Source organism: Pseudophryne corroboree, chromosome 12, assembly GCF_028390025.1.
Source record: "Pseudophryne corroboree isolate aPseCor3 chromosome 12, aPseCor3.hap2, whole genome shotgun sequence".
NCBI lineage: Eukaryota > Metazoa > Chordata > Amphibia > Anura > Myobatrachidae > Pseudophryne > Pseudophryne corroboree.
This window is the reverse complement of record NC_086455.1, coordinates 66412221-66430845: the sequence shown is the minus strand read 5'-3', so window position 1 is coordinate 66430845 and position 18625 is coordinate 66412221. Positions and strand designations below refer to the sequence as shown.

The 18625-nt window shown below is 44.5% G+C and overlaps 1 protein-coding gene and 1 long non-coding RNA gene across 2 annotated transcripts in view; one reads left to right on the top strand and one right to left on the bottom strand.

The window, feature by feature from the left end:
* The window catches only part of LOC134980132 (uncharacterized), a 163226-nt gene that overhangs the window by 19052 nt on the left and 125549 nt on the right, over nt 1–18625 (top strand). The window lies entirely within an intron of this gene.
* Nucleotides 1–18625, bottom strand: part of LOC134980683 (tyrosinase-like) — a 126896-nt gene that overhangs the window by 1933 nt on the left and 106338 nt on the right. The window contains exon 3 of the mRNA XM_063947607.1: nt 8777–8918. Coding sequence (XP_063803677.1) covers nt 8777–8918 — 142 coding nt within the window. The remainder of the gene's footprint in view (nt 1–8776; nt 8919–18625) is intronic.

Below are 18625 nucleotides of genomic sequence, written 5' to 3'. Positions count from 1 at the left end.
TTTTGAACCAGCACCGGGCTCCACTAGTCAGAGATAATGCCACAGCCGGGGGACACTTTTATATCGGTCCCTGCAGCCCTGGCATTAAATCACTAACTAGTCACCCCTGGCCGGGGTACCCTGGAGGAGTGGGGACCCCTTAAACCAAGGGGTCCCCCCCCTCCAGCCACCCAGGGGCCAGGGGTGAAGCCCGAGGCTGTCCCCCCCATCCAAGGGCTGCGGATGGGGGGCTGATAGCCATGTGTAAAAATAAGAATATTGTTTTTTGTTGCAGTACTACAAGTCCCAGCAAGCCTCCCCCGCAAGCTGGTACTTGGAGAACCACAAGTACCAGCATGCAGTTGAAAAACGGGCCCGCTGGTACCTGTAGTACTACTACTAAAAAAATACCACAAATAAAAACAGAACTCACACACCTTGAAAGTAAAACTTTATTACATACATGCACACCTACATTCACACATACTTACCTATGCTAACACGAGGGTCGGTCCACTTCTCCAAGTAGAATCCATGGGGTACCTGAAAATAAAATTATACTCACAAAAATCCAGTATAGATCTGTCCTCTTCTGAGCTTGTAATCCACGTACTTGGCAAAAAAACAAACCGAAAAACCCGAACCACGCACTGAAAGGGTACCCATGTTTACACATGGGACCCCTTTTCCCGACTGCCGAGACCCCCTGTGACTCCTGTCACAGAGGGTCCCTTCAGCCAATCAGGGAGCGCCACGTTGTGGCACTCTTCTGATTGCCTGTGTGCTTCTGAGCTGACAGGCAGGCTGCGCACTGAAGATACAATGTAGCGCATAGGCGCTACATTGTATCCAATGGTGGGAACTTTGCGGTCAGCGGTGAGGTTACTTGCGGTCAACTCTTTAAACACTTTTTTAAGGTACACAATGAAGCCCTGCACGGATCTCACAGATCCGGCCAAGATTCATTGTGTTAATGTCGGCAGTGTTTTACTAATCACTCACGTAAAACACTGCCCGACATTACGAATGACATCGACATCGGAAAAAACTAAAATGCAGAATACGACAGCATAGTAAATGAGGCGTAAAAAAACCAAAAAGTTGCAAATTCACACATTCGATGTCATTCGTGTTTGAACTTTAACCTCATTCTGAAAAATACGATTTTTAGTAAATATACCCCAATGGGGTAAATTTACTGAGGTGGGAGTTTTTTTTAGAACTGGTGATGTTGCTCACAGTAACCAATCAGATTGTACTTAACATTTTTCTAGCTGTCTCTAGAAGATAATAGATAGAATCTGATAGGTTGCTATGGGCAACATCACCAGTTCTTTTATATATACAGTATATATATATATATATATATATATATATATATACACATATACACATGTGTAAATCAGCGGCACTCAAGCAAACTTAGTGAAGTTTAAATTGCAGCTTTAATGGTCCATTACTGTAAATCTGCAATTTAGACTTCACTTGAGTGCCGCTGATTTACACATGTCTATACTGGCCCACGCAGTTGGAGCTATGGATGGCACTACTGCATTGATTACTTGTATCCACTATTGAGTGCCGGGCTACCGATTGCTATATATATATATATAACAGGTAAGTATGGTGGAGTGTTGATGTAAGTGCAGGTGCAGATATCGGTCGACGTACCTGGATCCCATGCAGTGTCGGACTGGAGCATGAAGGGCCCACTGGGGAAATGCAGTAGTAGGGGCCCATGTTTAGAGGCAAACCATTAATGTATGGTCTGGGTCCCTTGATACATATATATAGTAAATACTGCCAGTGCATGCATGATAATGTACCAGATTAATAACAGCAATGTACTGTAGTGAATACACCATAGTCCTGTGCAGTATAATGTAACATATGTATAGTGTATAACTCAAGTGCTCAGTCTGGAACCTGATCCCTAAAGGAGGAGGAGGGCCTCCAGGCAGTGGGGCCCACCGGTGGTTTCCCCTGTACCCCTGTGGGCCAGTCCGACACTGATCCCATGCCCGGAATCACCTCTGGAACTCACTACTGGAACCCCAGGCAGAGGAACGAGGAGAACCCCAAGCAACAACCCCCAGAAATCACTGCACGTTAGGACGGTGATTTGAGGTTTTAACAGGAAAATGATGACTCACCGCTGGAAACTCAATTTTATTAAGCTTTCAGTTAAATTTAGATTTGACTGGTACAGGTTGAGTATCCCATATCCAAATATTCCGAAATACGGAATATTCCGAAATACGGACTTTTTTGGGTGAGAGTGAGATAGTGAAACCTTTGTTTTCTGATGGCTCAATGTACACAAACTTTGTTCAATACACAAAGTTATTAAAAATATTGTATTAAATGACCTTTAGGCTGTGTGTATAAGGGGGGTAATTCCAAGTTGATCGCAGCAGGAAATTTTTTAGCAGTTGGGCAAAACCATGTGCACTGCAGGGGGGGAGCAGCTATACCATTTGCAGAGAGAGTTAGATTTGGGTGGGTTATATTGTTTCTGTGCAGGGTAAATACTGGCTGCTTTATTTTACACTGCAATTTAGATTGCAGATTGAACTCACCACACCCAAATCTATCTTTCTCTGCACATGTTATATCTGCCCCCCCTGCAGTGCACATGGTTTTGCCCAACTGCTAAAAAATTTCCTGCTGCGATCAACTTGGAATTACCCCCAAGGTGTATATGAAACATAAATGCATTGTGTGAATGTAGACACACTTTGTTTAATGCACAAAGTTATAAAAAATATTGTCTAAAACTACCTTCAGGCTGTGTGTATAAGGTGTATATGTAACATAAATGCATTCTGTGCTTAGATTTAGGTCCCATCACCATGATATCTCATTATGGTATCTAATTATTCCAAAATACGGAAAAATCCGATATCCAAAATACCTCTGGTCCCAAGCATTTTGGATAAGGGATACTCAACCTGTATTAACAATTTGCAAGCAGATACTTTCATATGCAATAACAGGTACAGTCTTATAATCTCCAAACATGTACAGCCTTAGACATATGACAGCAGGAAAATGCAATTTAAATAAATCAGCATCAAATAGTAATCTACAATTTTGCTGTGAAGCTGGGTGTTAAGAACCTAGTAAACACTTTGGGTATCCACCAGATGGCAGCAGGTTGTTATATCTATAACTCAGTCTACTGTCTGGGACCTGATGCTGCCACAGTTTTGGTCTCAACTAGTATAAGACTCACAGTACAATTCTGTAAATACAATTGTTCTATAGAACTGGAATCCTCTGTCTTATAAAGTTACCCTGATGAGGCATAGCCAGGCAAAGTAGATAATGAAAGCTGCAGTAGGTTTTGTTAAACTTCTCATGCAGCCAGTGAAGCTAGGCAGTTAATAAGCATTTAGTAGCCAAAGATCACACTTTGTCATGTAAGCAAAGGATAGCATGCAAATTACTCCTCCTGTAAGTCTTTGGGAGTACAAACCACAATGAATATAATAATCCCTCAATGTAACTTCAGCTGGAGAGGTGACCCGAGTAGCAGTGCCGTAACTAGACATTTTAGTGCTGTGTGCATGAAACAGCATTGGCACCCCCCCCCCCCCTTACAAATTTAATATAGGGCCAGTGCACACTGTAGGGGTGTGGCTTCATGGGGGAGGGGCATGACCACACAATAATACCATTTCAGTCTCCATTATTCACAGTAGCACCACTTACACACACTACACCAGGTAGAGGCCCGTTTACACATTACGCCAGGTAGAGCCCTGTCACACATTATGTCAGGTAGAGCCCCTAACATACATTAGGCCAGGTAGAGCCCCCTATCACACATTACGGCAGGTAGAGCCCCCTTTTACACATTGCGGCAGGTACAGCCCCTATCACACATTATGGCAGATAGAGTCCCCATTTTACCCATTATGACAGGTAGAATCCCCTTTTACACATTAAGGCAGGTAGAGTCCCGTTTTACCCAAATACCACAGGTAGAACCCCCTTTTACACATTATGGAAGGTAGAGCTCCTATCACACATTACAGCAGGTAAAGTCCAACATTGACACAAATATGACAGGTAGAACCCCCTTTTACACATATCTCTCAAAAGCGGAGATATGGGAGAGAGGAAGTAGGGAGAGAGTGCATGTAGCGTGTAGTAGGTTGTCTCACTACTTCCACGTCCCAGCCACTGTGTTCAGGAACCGCACTTGACAGGTCAGAAGGCATCCCCGCTGCTAGTAACCGGGTGCCAATGATGCGCGTGACAGTTCAGGAGGCGGCAATACGTCCCCACTGCTGTGTTCAGGAGCCAGGTACGCTTGATGGTTGAGGAGACGACAAGGCACAGCATCGCAGTAAGTGTGTGTCTGTCTTCCGGGACATCGCAGGTGGATGCGGATGGTGCGTGTGAGCCCATAGCATACCTCCCAACTGTCCCGATTTTCGTGGCACAGTCCCGTTTTTTTGGTACTGTCCCACCCGCAAGCCGCAGTGTCCCACGGTGTGTGTGTGTGTGTGGGGGGCAGTTGGGAGGCTCCTGCACTCGCTGTCCTGCTTAGCAGAGCGGCGGTGAATAGACGGTGCGCACGCGCACAGTGTCTTTTCAGTGGAGACAGGAGGAGAAGGGGCATGCCAGCAGCTCACGGAGCGCTGGGCATGCCCCCAAAGTGATGAAAACAGGGCGTGGCTTGCAATCGTGGGCCCTCTGTGAAGCCACGCCCCCTTTTCATAGGTCACACCCTTTTTGTACGGGCGCGCAGAGATGTCCCTCCTTCCACTGAACAAAAGTACAACAGCACATCTCCTATCTCCCTCCCTCTCCCCACCCCCCTTAGACTGTTAGTTCCTCAGACAAAAGTAATCTATGCTCCTCTCACAGCGACGGGGAGCGGCCAGCAGCTGCCATCTGTACACACACTCCTCTTCCTGTCCACCTCTACACCCGCCGCCGCAGCAGCATCACCTTCATGTACCTGCCGGCAGCTGTCAAGTTTTTAGTGAGCCCAGCACAATCACGCTACAGCGCTGTCTGCAGTGGTGGCACCAAGCTGCCTGGAGAGGAGGAGGAAAGACAGCAGAGCTCGATCTGCAGCCGGTGGTGGAAGAGTGAGCCGGGAAGAGGCGGAGAATGAGGGCAGCGCTGCCCGCTGCAATGTATGTAGTGGTGTGCTGAGCGCACAGCTACATACCTAACAGCGGGCAGCACATTTTTTGATTATCACAGTGTGGCCCTGCGGGTGTTGCCGGCCGGTCCTGCGCCCACAGCGCATATGCGCTGTGTGCAAGGCACCGCCGGCACACACATAGTTACGGCACTGCCGAGTAGTCAGCCAAGTGAGAAGTTAGTTAAGCAGTTTTAAGAGTAGCATAAAGGGAAAAGGCACAGTCTCCCTCTCTGAGGTGAATTAAGCAAACTAAACCTCTCTCTTCCTTGTGGGCTCAGTTCCTCACCCCCTGTGGCTGAACTGGGTTCAGCCACAGGGGGTGCCCTAGTGCCCAGAGTCACAGCGCTATCGGCTAGAGAGGAGGGGGCCCTGACAGAGCATGCACACGGCCTCCTCCTCTCTAGATACGCCTCTGTGGTGGGAGCTTTATGCCTCAGTCCAACACTTGAAATCTTGAATTTTACGTAAATGGGTGATGCATGTACAAAACAGGCCAATTGGCCTATTTTATATACGTTCCTATCCTACTTGTAATTGGATGTTCCTCCAAGATGAGAACGTTAGGGCAAAGGTAAGCACTAGATATACTCAGCTGGAGAGATTATCTAGCAAATGAGTTCATTTGGTATGACTGCGTGCAGGAAAGGGTTTATATTGGCAAAATGGACTCTATGGGAATTATTCTCAATTGCACACAAAGGGTCTGTAGTTGTGGGCAGCATGATTTAGGGGGTGATTTAGTCCTGATTGTACATGTGCTAAATTTAGCACATCTACGATCAGTTTCTCTGACATGCTGGGAGACGGCCAGCACAGGGCTAGTCCACCCCTCATGTCAGGCCCTGCACCCCCACGCACAGGTGCAAAAGCATCGCACGGCGGCAATGCTTTTGTACCCATCCAAGTAGCTCTCTGCCTGCGTAGCCTAGCTGCGCTGGCAGGTGGCTACGCAGCACGTTCTGGGTCACAGCAGCTGCGTTTGATGTCACACAGCTGCCGTGGCCCCCACAACTGTCCGGATACGCCCACGTTGTCCAGACTGCGCCATCCCCAATGGCATTTCTAACGCCATTGACATGCCTCCTCCCACCCCGCGACCGCCTCTGCCTGTCCATCAGGCAGAGGCGATTGCACCAGTGAGATGCTTTCACACCTCACTGGCTGCAAATGCGCAGTGTGCCCGCTGTGCTTGAGCACTGTGTAAAGGGCTTCAGAGTGCGATCGCTGTTGTACCAATGAGGTCCTTATATACTTTATGCTAAGGAGAGAATTCATAGGGCTAAAGCAGGAAGCTGTGGCGCCCAGTGATGGCTCGCCAGCCGCCACAAACACCAGAATTAGTATCAGCAATTACTCCAGCCCATGCTTGGCACAAGAGACCTGTCAGACACAGGCTTTCCTTTCCCGTATGCACACTCAGAGTTGCACAGAGCTACAGAATAGATACAAATCCATGACATTCCCATGACACTCGCACACTCGAAGGCAAGTTCTGTGTGTTTGCATTGTTGCCACCCATTCTTCACCCCCAGAGGCATTTTAACAGAGGAGGCCTGTGTGCAGACTCTGGGTGCAGGGCTGCCATCAGTAATTGTGGGGCCCGGGACTGACAAAATAGGCAGTGCCCCTCCCCTTTAAAAATATAAAATAAAAAAATAAATATTTAAAAAATAAATAAATCCTGTGCATATATGGAGCAACACTATATTAATTCCCCTTGCACCATATCAATGCCCCATATTAACACACATACCCATACACACACACACACACACACACACACACACACACACACACACACACACACACACACACACATACAGTACATATACACACACAGATACACACATACCCATACATACATACATACACACAGTCCACACACACACTTTCTCTCTTACTCACTCTCCTTGTCGTAGCAGCCAGCCTGGTCCCGTGTAGCCCCTCCTCCTCCTTTCTGGTAGCTCCGACCCCTTGTCATGCATGAGTTTTGAAATTGTCACAGGAGGGGGTAGAGGACGCTGCAAGCTTCAATTGAAAATGACCCTCCAAAAATGTCTGCCGCCTCAAAGGAGACAGTTATTAAAGATACTAGAGGAGCCTCCTCTAGTATCTTTAATAACTGTCTCCTATGAGGCGGTGGCCATTTTGGGAGGGACGCTCAGGGACGGATCTAGACTTTTCTTTAGGGGGGGCGGTTTACTGTTTAATCTTGACTCCTCCCTCTACAGTCCCAAACTTCTCCCATCTGCAATCCTAACTCCTCCTCTCTCAATTCTGACTGAACTTTTTGAGTGAGACTAAGATAGAGCTTCGTGATTGTTCTATGTACAAGTGACTGTGCTATGGGGTAATTGTATTTATTAGCCCTAGTACCCACACACCAGCAAGTGAGGAGCAAATGCTCTGTAACCCTTGCTCTCCTGGCTCCTCTGAGCTGCTGTGGTATAAGCTGCAGCACATCGTTCTGCCTAAGGCTCTCCCAGGAGAGCTCTCTTCTGCTCAAAAGTGGGCATGGCTATGACTGTGTTAGGGGGGCGGTCGCACCCTTCGCCCCCCCCCCCCCCTAGATCCGGCCCTGGGGACGCTTACAATTGATGCTTCCAGCGTCCTCTCCCCCTCCTGTGACAGTCAGATCTCGGGCACGAAAAAGGGGGCGGAGCAAAGTGGCGTGCGGGGTGCGGCATGAGCGGCACGGGCCCTCTCCTCTCTGTTAGAGAGGCTGGGCCCGGGACTATTGGGCCCGCAGCACCCCCCTGATGGCAAGCCTGTCTGGGTGTGTCCCAGCTTTTCATGGTGCAGTAGACTCTGGCATTGTGCCAGAGCCTACTGCGCATGTCTCCGGAGATGAAATCACTACTGCATATGCACAGTGGCCATTTTGCAGGTAAATTTTTACTGCGGCTGCAGCTCAGATGTGGCCTTCTGTAAAAGTAAGGGATACAGTGTGCGCAGTGTGTACCCAGGGGCATGTGAGCCCTATTTTACAGAAAGTTCTGTCTAACTAAGAATAAGACAAAGGCAATAATGTGTAAATTCACTGAATGTACAGCATGCAAAAACCTTTTGTGCCCGTGCACAGAGATCCTCTTGACCCTTTATGTGTAGGTTAACTAGAACTAGACTATACAAATACTGTACATTGCCACTATACTACGTATAACATCAATAAAAGTATATAAGCATAAGTATAACGGGCCTAATTCAGCATGGATCACTATACAGAAAATTAGCAAAGTGAGCGATTATCGAATCACTGCGCATGCAGAATAGAGTAAGAAATTGCATACCAATCGTAATCGCAATGTAGCTGCTGTTTGACTGACAGGAAGCTCTCTGGGTGGAAACATACTGTTTTCTGGGTGTGTAAAAGAAAATGAAGGCGTAGACCACTTTCTGCCCGTCTCATTCACAGATTAGTTGCATCTTCAGACCTACTTACATTTGCTCAGATGGTAAAAAATCTTTGATGTTCCGGAAATTGCGTATGCATCTGCAAATGGATACGAAACTTGCACAGGGCGTTTTTTTCATCCTGTCGGGGCGGCGCCTTTCTGCTTGCAGACAACTGCAGTTTCTCAGAATAACAACCCATGCTGAATTAGGCACAATGTATTTACTGCTAAAACTTACTTGTCGATAAAAGCGTGGTGTAATATGAACACTGGGTCATTGGCAGAAATTGCAACTTGAGACATTGTCCCTCCCATGTAGTCGTGAACCAAGTTATGCATATTTTCTTCTAACGTTCTCCCATCCGATGGCCTCAGGAAACCTGTAAAAACATTCCACATATGTCAGTACTTTACAAAGTGTTATGCATAATTCATAATGCATATTAGACAATAATATGCATAGAAATGCGTTAAAAATAACTGAAAAAATTGATCATTTTCAGTTTCGATCGCAAGAAGAGTGACGGGCGGAAGGCGTTCTGGGGCGTCAACTGACCGTTTTCTGGGAGTGGAGCAGCGAACGCAGGTGTGTCCAGGCGTTTGGAGGGCGGATGTCTGGTGTCAATTCCAGGACCTTCATCGCTGGATCCATCGCACAGGGTAAGTAACTGCGGGGCTAGTCTTGTTTTGCACAAAACTTTTTTAGCATAACAGGGCTGCACAAGCGATCGCAGCCCTGCTATGCTAAAATACACTCCCCCATAGGCGGCATCTAGTTGATCGCACGAGCAGCAAAAAGTAGCTACGTGCGATGACCCCCATTGGGCTAGAGCAGGGTGGGCAATTATTTCAGCTGGGGGGCCATTTAACACTTTTCAATGAATATTCAAGGGACGCATACAAAATATCTTGTATATACAATGCCTATCACAAAAAATGTGCAGAGTGACGTGGCTGTCGTGGGGGATGCTGGGAGCACAGCACAGTGCAGAAAGAAGCGCATAGGCTTCTATAGGGTAACGCCAGCTACTCTCCGCACCGAAGCCCTGGGATGCTGGGCTTAGTGCATATGGAAGTGCAGGGGGGGGGGGGGGGGGGGGGGAACAAATTTATTTTTTAATGCATTTTTCTTTTAATGCATCCCACTCATTACCATAATATAGTAAGTGGGCTTCTGGTATATAAACATACACTCTCCTCCCCCATATGCATTATATATGTAATTATTTACAGGCAAAATAAAAAGTCTAAAACCCACTATAAGCCAGTAATTAAAAAAAAATAAAAAATGTTCCGAAAAGAAATAAATAGCATCCAGTAGAATGATGTAATCAATATCAGCAGCTCCTCTCTCTCCCTGGTAAAAGTTACCAGCTCCCCCCTCTAGGCAAAGTTACCAGTTGTTCTCCCTCCCCCATTACCAGATTCTCCCCATTCTCCATTGGCAGAGTTACCAGCTCCCCACCCGGGCGCTACTGCCTGGCAGTTCCCGCTACCACCCGCCAGCCAAGCATGTACCTTAAGTGCTGTTTCGCTGCTGTGCAACTACAATACACATATTCAAGCTTCTTGCTGCCCGCATCAAAGCTCTGCTTTTGGCTCCACCTCCAACACCGCCCAGCACCTGACGTCACAAGGTAAACCCAGCCGACAATGCAGCCAGGTTTTCCTCAGCGACACCTGCGACGTGCACCTGGCCACCTGCTAGCTATAGCACAATGACAAGCCGTAATGTGTAAATGGGGACTCTGCTCCTGTAATGTGTAAAAGGGGGCTCTGCCTGCCATAATGTGTAAAAGGGAACTCTGCCTGGTGTAATGTGTAAAAGGGGGCTCTGCCTGCCGTAATGTGTAAAAGGGGACTCTGCTGCCATAATGTGTAAAAGGGGGCTCTGCTGCCATAATGTGTAAAAGGGAACTCTGCCTGGTGTAATGTGTAAAAGGGGACTCAGCTGCCATAATGTGTAAAAGGGGACTCTATCTGCCATAGCATGGGAGAGGAGGGAATGGGGGAAGGTGGGCAGGCAAAGGGGCAATCACCGGATAATTCAGGGGGGGGGTTATATAATGTGGAAAAATGTGAAAAAGTGGGCTCTGCATGCTGTAATGTGCAAATGGGGACCCTGCTGCTGTAATGTGTAAAAGGTGGCTCTGCCTGCCGTAATGTGTAAAAGGGGGCTCTGCATGCCATTTTGTGCAAAAGGGGACACTACCTGCCATAATGTGCAAAAGGGTACTCTACCTGGCGTTATATGTAAAAGGGGTCTCTACCTGGCATACTTTGTGACAGGGGACTCTGCTGCCATTATGTGTAAAAGGGGACTCTGCCTGCCGTAATGTGTAAATGGTGACTCTGCCTGCTGTACTGTCTAAATGGTGACTCTACTTGTCGTAATGTATAAAATGGAGCTCTGCTTGCCATAATGTGTAAAAGGGGACTCTACCTGGAGTACAGTATGACAAGGGACTTTACTTGGCGTAATGTGCAAAAGGGAGTTTTGCCTGCCGTAATGTGTAAAAGGGGACTCTACCTGCCGTAATGTGTAAAAGGGAGCTCTGCCTACTGTAACTTGGAAAAGGGAACTCTACCTGTCATAATGTGTAAAAGGGAGCTCTGCCTACCATAATGTGGAAAAGGGAACTCTACCTGCCTTAAGGTGTAAAAGGGAGCCCTGCCTGCCATAATGTGTAAAAGGAGACTCTACTGTACCTGGCATAATGTGTAAAAGAGGCTTTACCTGGTGTAATGTGTGTAAGTGGTACTACTGTTTGGCGTAATTTGAATAATGGAGACTACTGTGCAGCGTAATATGAATTGTTATTATTTTATGACCACGCCCCTTCCCCATGAAGCCACACCCCTATTTTTTTCTCATGCACTGGCCCTATTTTAAATTTGGGGTCACCGATGCTGTTTCTTGCACACAGCATTAAAATGTCTAGTTACGGCACTGATTATCTTGCAGTATTATATACCCTTAGTCTTTTCTTAAGTATTAGTGAAGTACTAGCTGTTAGTATTAGTTCTGTTCCTCCCAGCCCAGAGGTTATCCCCAGTTAGGGGTGTCATTTGTGTTTATTCTACTTAGTATTAACCTCTCTCCCTGGCTTGACCGTCACTTATCCTCTCAGTACTTTAGTTCTAGCTACATAGCCATTGTATGCCTTCCCTTCTCCCTGTTCATCTCAGCTGCCCACTTAGTTATCTTAGGGTTTAGTTCCTGCTGGCTTTGATTCAGGTCACCCAGGGGTTGAGCTCATGCTACCACCAGTGGCGTAAGTCCTCGTGGGCATCCCAGTACCGGTAGACACATAAAGGGGGTAATTCAGACCTGATCATAGCAGCAAATTTGTTAGAAGTTGAACAAAACCTAGGGCCTAATTCAGACCTGATCGCTCGCAAGGTTTTTTTTTGCACTGCTAACAGATAGTCGCCACCCATAGCAGAGTGTATTTTCGCTTTGCAAGTGTGTGATCGCATGTGTAGCAGAACTGTACGAAAAGTTCTTGTGCAGTCGTTGTGAAGCTCAGGACTTACTCAGCCGCTGCGATTACATCAGCCTGTTCGGGGCCGGAATTGACGTCAGGAACCTTTGCTGCAAACACATGGACACTCCTGCGTTTTTCCAACCATTCCCTGAAAACGATCAGTTACCACCCACAAATGCCTTCCTGTCAATCTCCTTGCGAATGGCCGTGCGAATGGATTCTTCGCACAAACCCATCGCTGAGCGGCGATCAGCTGTGTACCCACACGACACGCCTGTGCATTGCGGTGCATACACATGCGCAGTTCTGACCTGATCGCTGCGCTGCAAAAAACGCTAGCGAGCGATCATGTCTGAATTACCCCCATGTGCACTGCAGGGGGGGGGGGGCAGATATAAAATGTGCAGAGAGAGTTAGATTTGGGTGGGGTGTGTTCAAACTGAAATCTAAATTGCAGTGTAGAAATAAAGCAGCCAGTATTTACCCTGCACAGAAACAAATAACCCACCCAAATCTAACTCTCTCTGCAAATGTTATACAGTATCTGCCCCCACCTGCAGTGCACATGATTTTGCCCAACTGCTAACAAATTTGCTGCTACGATCAGGTCGGAATTACCCCCAAAGTCTTATAGGAAAAGCGGCTCTTATAGGCAAGAAGACCTGCTGCGTGCATTCTATGAGTCTCAACCATTACCTGAAGACCTGGAAGCAACTTTGAATCCTGAATGAAGAACACCATTCCATCGTAACAAAATGTTGCAATTTTTATACTTTTATATAATTAGGGAGATGTTGGTGTTGGCCACACCCACACATTACTGGTCACACCCACATGGCACTGGCCACACCTACGCAGCACTGGTCAAACCCACATAGCCTCACCCACACAGCACTGGTCACACCCACACAGCACTGGTCACAGCTCCTCTGCTTCTCCTTCGTCATTTCTAGCTCCAGGTCCTTGTGGCCATTAATCCTGCCCTGACACCCATGATACTCCCATTACACTCCCACAACGCAGCCTCTCTTTGGTTTTGGTTTTTGGTTACATCTTAGTTTTCACCTATATTCACAAGTGCTTAGCAGTGGTCTTGTCATGTTATTGTGATTTAGGGCCTGATTCATAACTGTAAGGATTTGCACAGCTGCAAGAAAGTTGCTGTGCAATTTAGTGTCATTAAAATGACCCTGGACCCATCCTGCTTTCAAAACTGGTGTGAAAGGTCCCTTTTTTAACCACTTGCCTGGCATGGTTGCATCAGATGCGACCACACCAGGCTGGGCTTTCCCTGACATGGTCGCATCTGATGTGACCAGTCAGAAAGCTCACTGTGCAGCAGGAGGAAGCAAAGCTTCCTGCAATTGTTGCTCTCAGAGGGACCTCCGGTCCCTCAGCTTCCTGGTTCCCACCCCTCCTGTGCCTGCTGTGCTGCCTATCACTGCTGATCAGTCAGCCCAGCAGCACTCCCCATCCAGTGGCTGCAGACACTATCAGCCGCTGGGGAATGTAAAAAAACCACAGCTCCTCACCTACTTGAAGGGCTACGGGGTCTGCTGAGGGCTTGATGCCTAAAACGAGAAGTCGCAATGTTCGCAATGTCCCGATCAACGATGGTCGTGATGTTTCGATCATCAATGTTTTTCCATTTTTGTTTTTTTCTTGTTTTTTAAATGTTGTTTTTTTTGTTTGGGTTTTTCTCACAGAAAATCATTTTGGATAATTTAACTTAACTATTCTTTACCTAAATCTATCATAAAAAAATAACCCGACATTTTTGAAAAAGTTTTTGGAGACACAAATTAATCAGTTATGTGGTTAAAGAACAGTGCCACATACCACTCCATTCTGCTACCTACAGTAAATGCTGTAGCATGCCAATCATGCTGTGACTAACAGGGGTCTGTGAGCGATATGCCAAGACCTGGTATGTAGAGGAATTTTAGGAGATTTAAGGTTCTTCACTTAATCCGGTGGCTGCCTCTTAACTTCACTATTGGACCTATCCCAACTTGGTACAGAAAATACAATGGTTCGATTTGGAAAGTTTGAAGAAGAATACGCTACCATGTCTAGATAAGAAATATTAGTGCTCCCCCTGAAATAGTAAATATATTTTTCTAGAGTGGTGTATTGTTTGGTACTCTTTGCTCCAGACGTGAGTTCTCTTTCGTAGGATTGAATCGGATGCTCATGGGTGCATGGAAAATAAAATGCAAAAAAGCATAATGTGTTCACAGTGTTATGTGTTTCTTTTAAAATTATGCCTTTAAAACATTGGCTGATGTTGCTTCATGGTGTTCTACATGTCTTGATTAATTCATATAGTATAAATGATATTTCAATTCTCTTTATGAGGCGGAGGTAGTGTACCTCACTTACACAGTAAAATGCATATTGAAGGCATATAAAGGGATTTTTATCAGATGACATGTTCCAGTTATTGATATTCAACACTTATATGAATCATATAGGTAAGTAAAGAGGTGTTAAAGTCAGCGCACCTCACACTATAAACAAAAGGATTTCCACACATAAAGGTATCTGTGAAATGATGTATGTCAAGTGTGCACCATGACGATACTATCGGCGTGAATCCTCATATAAGGGTATCTTTCATTCCACGAGTTCCTCTCAGTGTTATGTTAAAATCATAGGTTTTATTACATATACACAGCAAGGTAAAAGATCAATAAAACTAGATTGAAATTAAAATGTGGCAGGGTGGGCTTGTTATGAGGGAGGCTTTGACCCAATGAATTTATAGGAGCAGAGGTCTGGTAGCTAAGCTCCAAATAACCAATTCTCCAGAATTTAAGTGCTGATACCCCCTGTCCAGTACCTCCTGAATTTCAAAGAAGATGAAATGGAGATGGTGGACGATAGCCTAGAAACAGCCATGGGTCGGCTTGGCAAATAGTTTTTGAAAGAAAATTGACTGTGATGGGAAATCACAACCTTAGAAAAGAATACCAAATAACAGATTATACCTAAAGGATTGAGTATGGCTAAATTTCCGACATTCCAAGATGGCTCAGAAGATTTCCAGAGAAGCGGGAACAACATTTTGGACATGTGCTCCTTCTCTCTTATGACCCTTATATTGAAAGAAAGGAAAGATAAACTGAAAGAAGTAAATGAGAGGATCGATATCCTCAAAACACTTATACAACCCTATAATAGGCTCCCTACCTTTTCTTCTTTAGAGAAGGACATCACCGAAAAAATCACTAGAAATACTGAGTTTTTTATCAAGAAGAAACAAGAGAAACTACAGAGAGACTACGACAAAACATTCCAAAAAGAAACAGAGGATATAACAGACATTACCAACAAGGTCACTCATACTATTACAAACAGAGAAGACTACAAACTGACCGGAACAGATATGAGTATGAAAACTTTAATAAATATGATTACCATAAAAAATATTATCAGGAGGAACAATATCTAGAACTGCGTCAAGACGCTATGAGGGCACACTACAGATGGAACAGACACAGAGAGCACCAATTAAGGAGAAGAAGGCTTCCTTCAGACAAGTACACACATGAATACAAAAGACAGAAATCTGAAGATAGAGAACAGTGGCATAAACAAACTCAAAGAGATAATCAACAAGTTTTGAACAGGCAACCTTTAATAACCTCGACTCACATGACAGAAGAAGACAACAATCAACAACCAGGATACCGAGGGAGTGTAGATCTCAGTGTCGAACTATGACAGAATACTCTAGAACTTCAAAAGAAGGAATCAACTAGCAAAACACTCACCCTTCTCCAGTTCGGTCACCTGTTCGAGAAGAAAGGACAACAAGAATGAAACAACAATGAGAGGCACTGAAAATTTAGATTGCCATCTAGAGAGAGACAAAAGAAAACACCAGACAAACGACTGAAATTGAAAACACAGAAAAAAATTACATATAACAAAAGGGGATACAGAGGAGGCACTAAAAGAAGAGGAAAGAAGACAAAGAAGTCTAGAGAGGTCCCACTGGCACCAGAGACTGCCCAGAGTTCCACTCAGATATTAAACTTGAGCAAATGCAAACACACAACAGGAATTAAGAATACTCAATAAAGGTCTCAAATACGCCCCCACCACTTACATGGACGACTTTGAGAAGTTTGTTGATATTCAAAAATTTGTCAGAATAATCACTCATAAAAAAATATTTGAAATTAAAGAAAGGGAAAACACGAATCCATCTTCATCAAGGAACACCAATGATCCAAGCCCTATAGAAACACCAAACAGCAGCAAAAAAAAAGAAAAGAAAAAAAGAAAAACTACATTTTACTCCACACATGTGAAAGGAACATTTACCAAAGTAGTTATAGAAGAAATAAGTAATTTGAATAATTGAGAGTCTGACATCAAATCTGTCATCATTGATAGAGTCCATCCTCCAACCACTAGTAATAGTAAACCCGTCATATTTAAAAGACACAGGGGACGCCTTTAGAAAATTGGATAATATCAAGTGGGAAGAAGGGAGGTGTATGGCCTCCACTGACGTAATGTCACTTTATACATGCATCCAACACAACCAAGGTTTAGAACCCATAATGTGGTTTTTAGACAAACCAGACCATACGCCTGAAAGAAAAGAGTTTGTACTAGAAGCCATCAAATTTATTTTGGCGAATAATGATTTTTTTTCATTAATAGTGACTTTTTCCTACAAAAAATCGGGACAAGAAAAAGGCATTTTGTTTCCCCCAGCACACTGAATGCTACCAGTAGCCAGATTTAAATCCTACAAAAAAAATAGAATTCAGAGATCTTGCTTACATATATTTGCGCAAATGTATAAATAAGCTCCCAAGCCTCATTAAGGCTATTGGGGGTCCCTATTGCTATCTCTAGGTGCAGGGTGCGGCACCTCAAAAATCAGTATAAGCCAGAAAGCCCATGGCAGCACACCAGTGAAAAAACTATAGTGTTAATAAATTAGTGTTAGGAAGCTGAAGTTACATATATACAGAAAGTGATACAAAAATAAGATGTAATTAAAATATAGAAGAAATAGTGTTAAAGATATTAGTAAGTGCTAAGTGTTAATAGAATGTAATGGTATGCCACACTAGAACCATCCAGCCTGGCCAATCCAGGGGCACTACACCCCACACCTCCGTTACCCCAATCTGGATCTATGATTAACCAGCCAAGAGCCACATGATAGTGGCTTGTTACTTATATATACAGTATCTAAACTAAGAGATATCTACCTTGGAGCAACCCCATATTGCTCCATATGGCATATCAGGACCTGCACCTCCTCCTAATGCAGGATCCTTTCTGCCTCTCACAACAGACATATATAGTGGCAGATGCTCAATTAGCTTAGTGATATCACTCAGGTGCTTGCAAGTGAGGGGTATTTCTAAGCAAGAAAAGAAAAGCATTTTGTTTCCCCCAGCACACTGAATGCTACCAGTAACCAGATTTAAAGCCTACAAAATAATAGAATTCTTGGTTACAAATATTTGCGCAAATGTACTGTATGACTAAGCCCCCAAGCCTTGTCAAGACAAAAAATCAGGACAGCAATGGGAACAAAGTTTGCCACAATTTACGCTAACCTTTGCACAAGCTTCTGGTAAGAGAATGCGATATATAATAGCATATCTTGGGGTAATGATCTACTAAATTGGTATCGATATATTGATGATGTCCTTCTTATTTAGTCCTCCACAGAAGAAAACCCACACACATTCTTCCAACACCTCAATGACAATACTATGAATATAAGTTTTTACCTAACAAGCAGCCAAAGAGAAATCAACTTCCTGGATTTAACCAAATATTCAGAAAATCAAAAACTCAATATGAAGAGCTATCAGAAACCGACTGACGTTAACACATACCTGTCCATATTCAACATCACTCCCTCTGCCTTAAGGGTGTACTAAAAAGTCAGTTCCTCAGAATTAGGAGAAACTGCAGTAATGACATAATTTTCAGATAACAGATGGATCAAATGAAGAACATTTTTTTGGAGAAGTGTTATAAAGAAGAATATCTGAGCAAAGTTATCACCAATATAGAAGAAGTGAAGAGACCTACTCTTCTCCAATCTAAACCGAAATGGGAACCTGGTAAAAAAAGATAAAAAAAAGAAAACCAGAAATGGGCCCTCATAATAAGATGCACAACATAGACAAGTGAAAAAAAAATCAATAAACACTGGCACTTATTGACTAGAGACCCAGTTCTATGTGAAATCATCCCCACCAAACAAAGCTATATACACGAAAGCTAGAAATTAAAAAATTTTTTTAGTTAAAAGCACACTCCCAATGCCCAGCAAAAACCTTGTATGGACAAAAAGCTTTCATCGATGCGGGCTATGTATGGGATGTAACAAGATCAAAGATGAATTAAATAAATACAATGAAATAACAGTTAATGAGGTAAACCTCAAAATCTGCGACTTTATCACTTGTCACACTTAAATGTTGTTTATCTTATGTACTTATGGCTTGTGTTACATAGGGAGAACAACGAGATCCCTAAAAATCAGAATTGCTGAACACAGAAGGAATGTGAAAAAAGGACTTGAGACGCACAATCTCTCCAACCACTTTAGG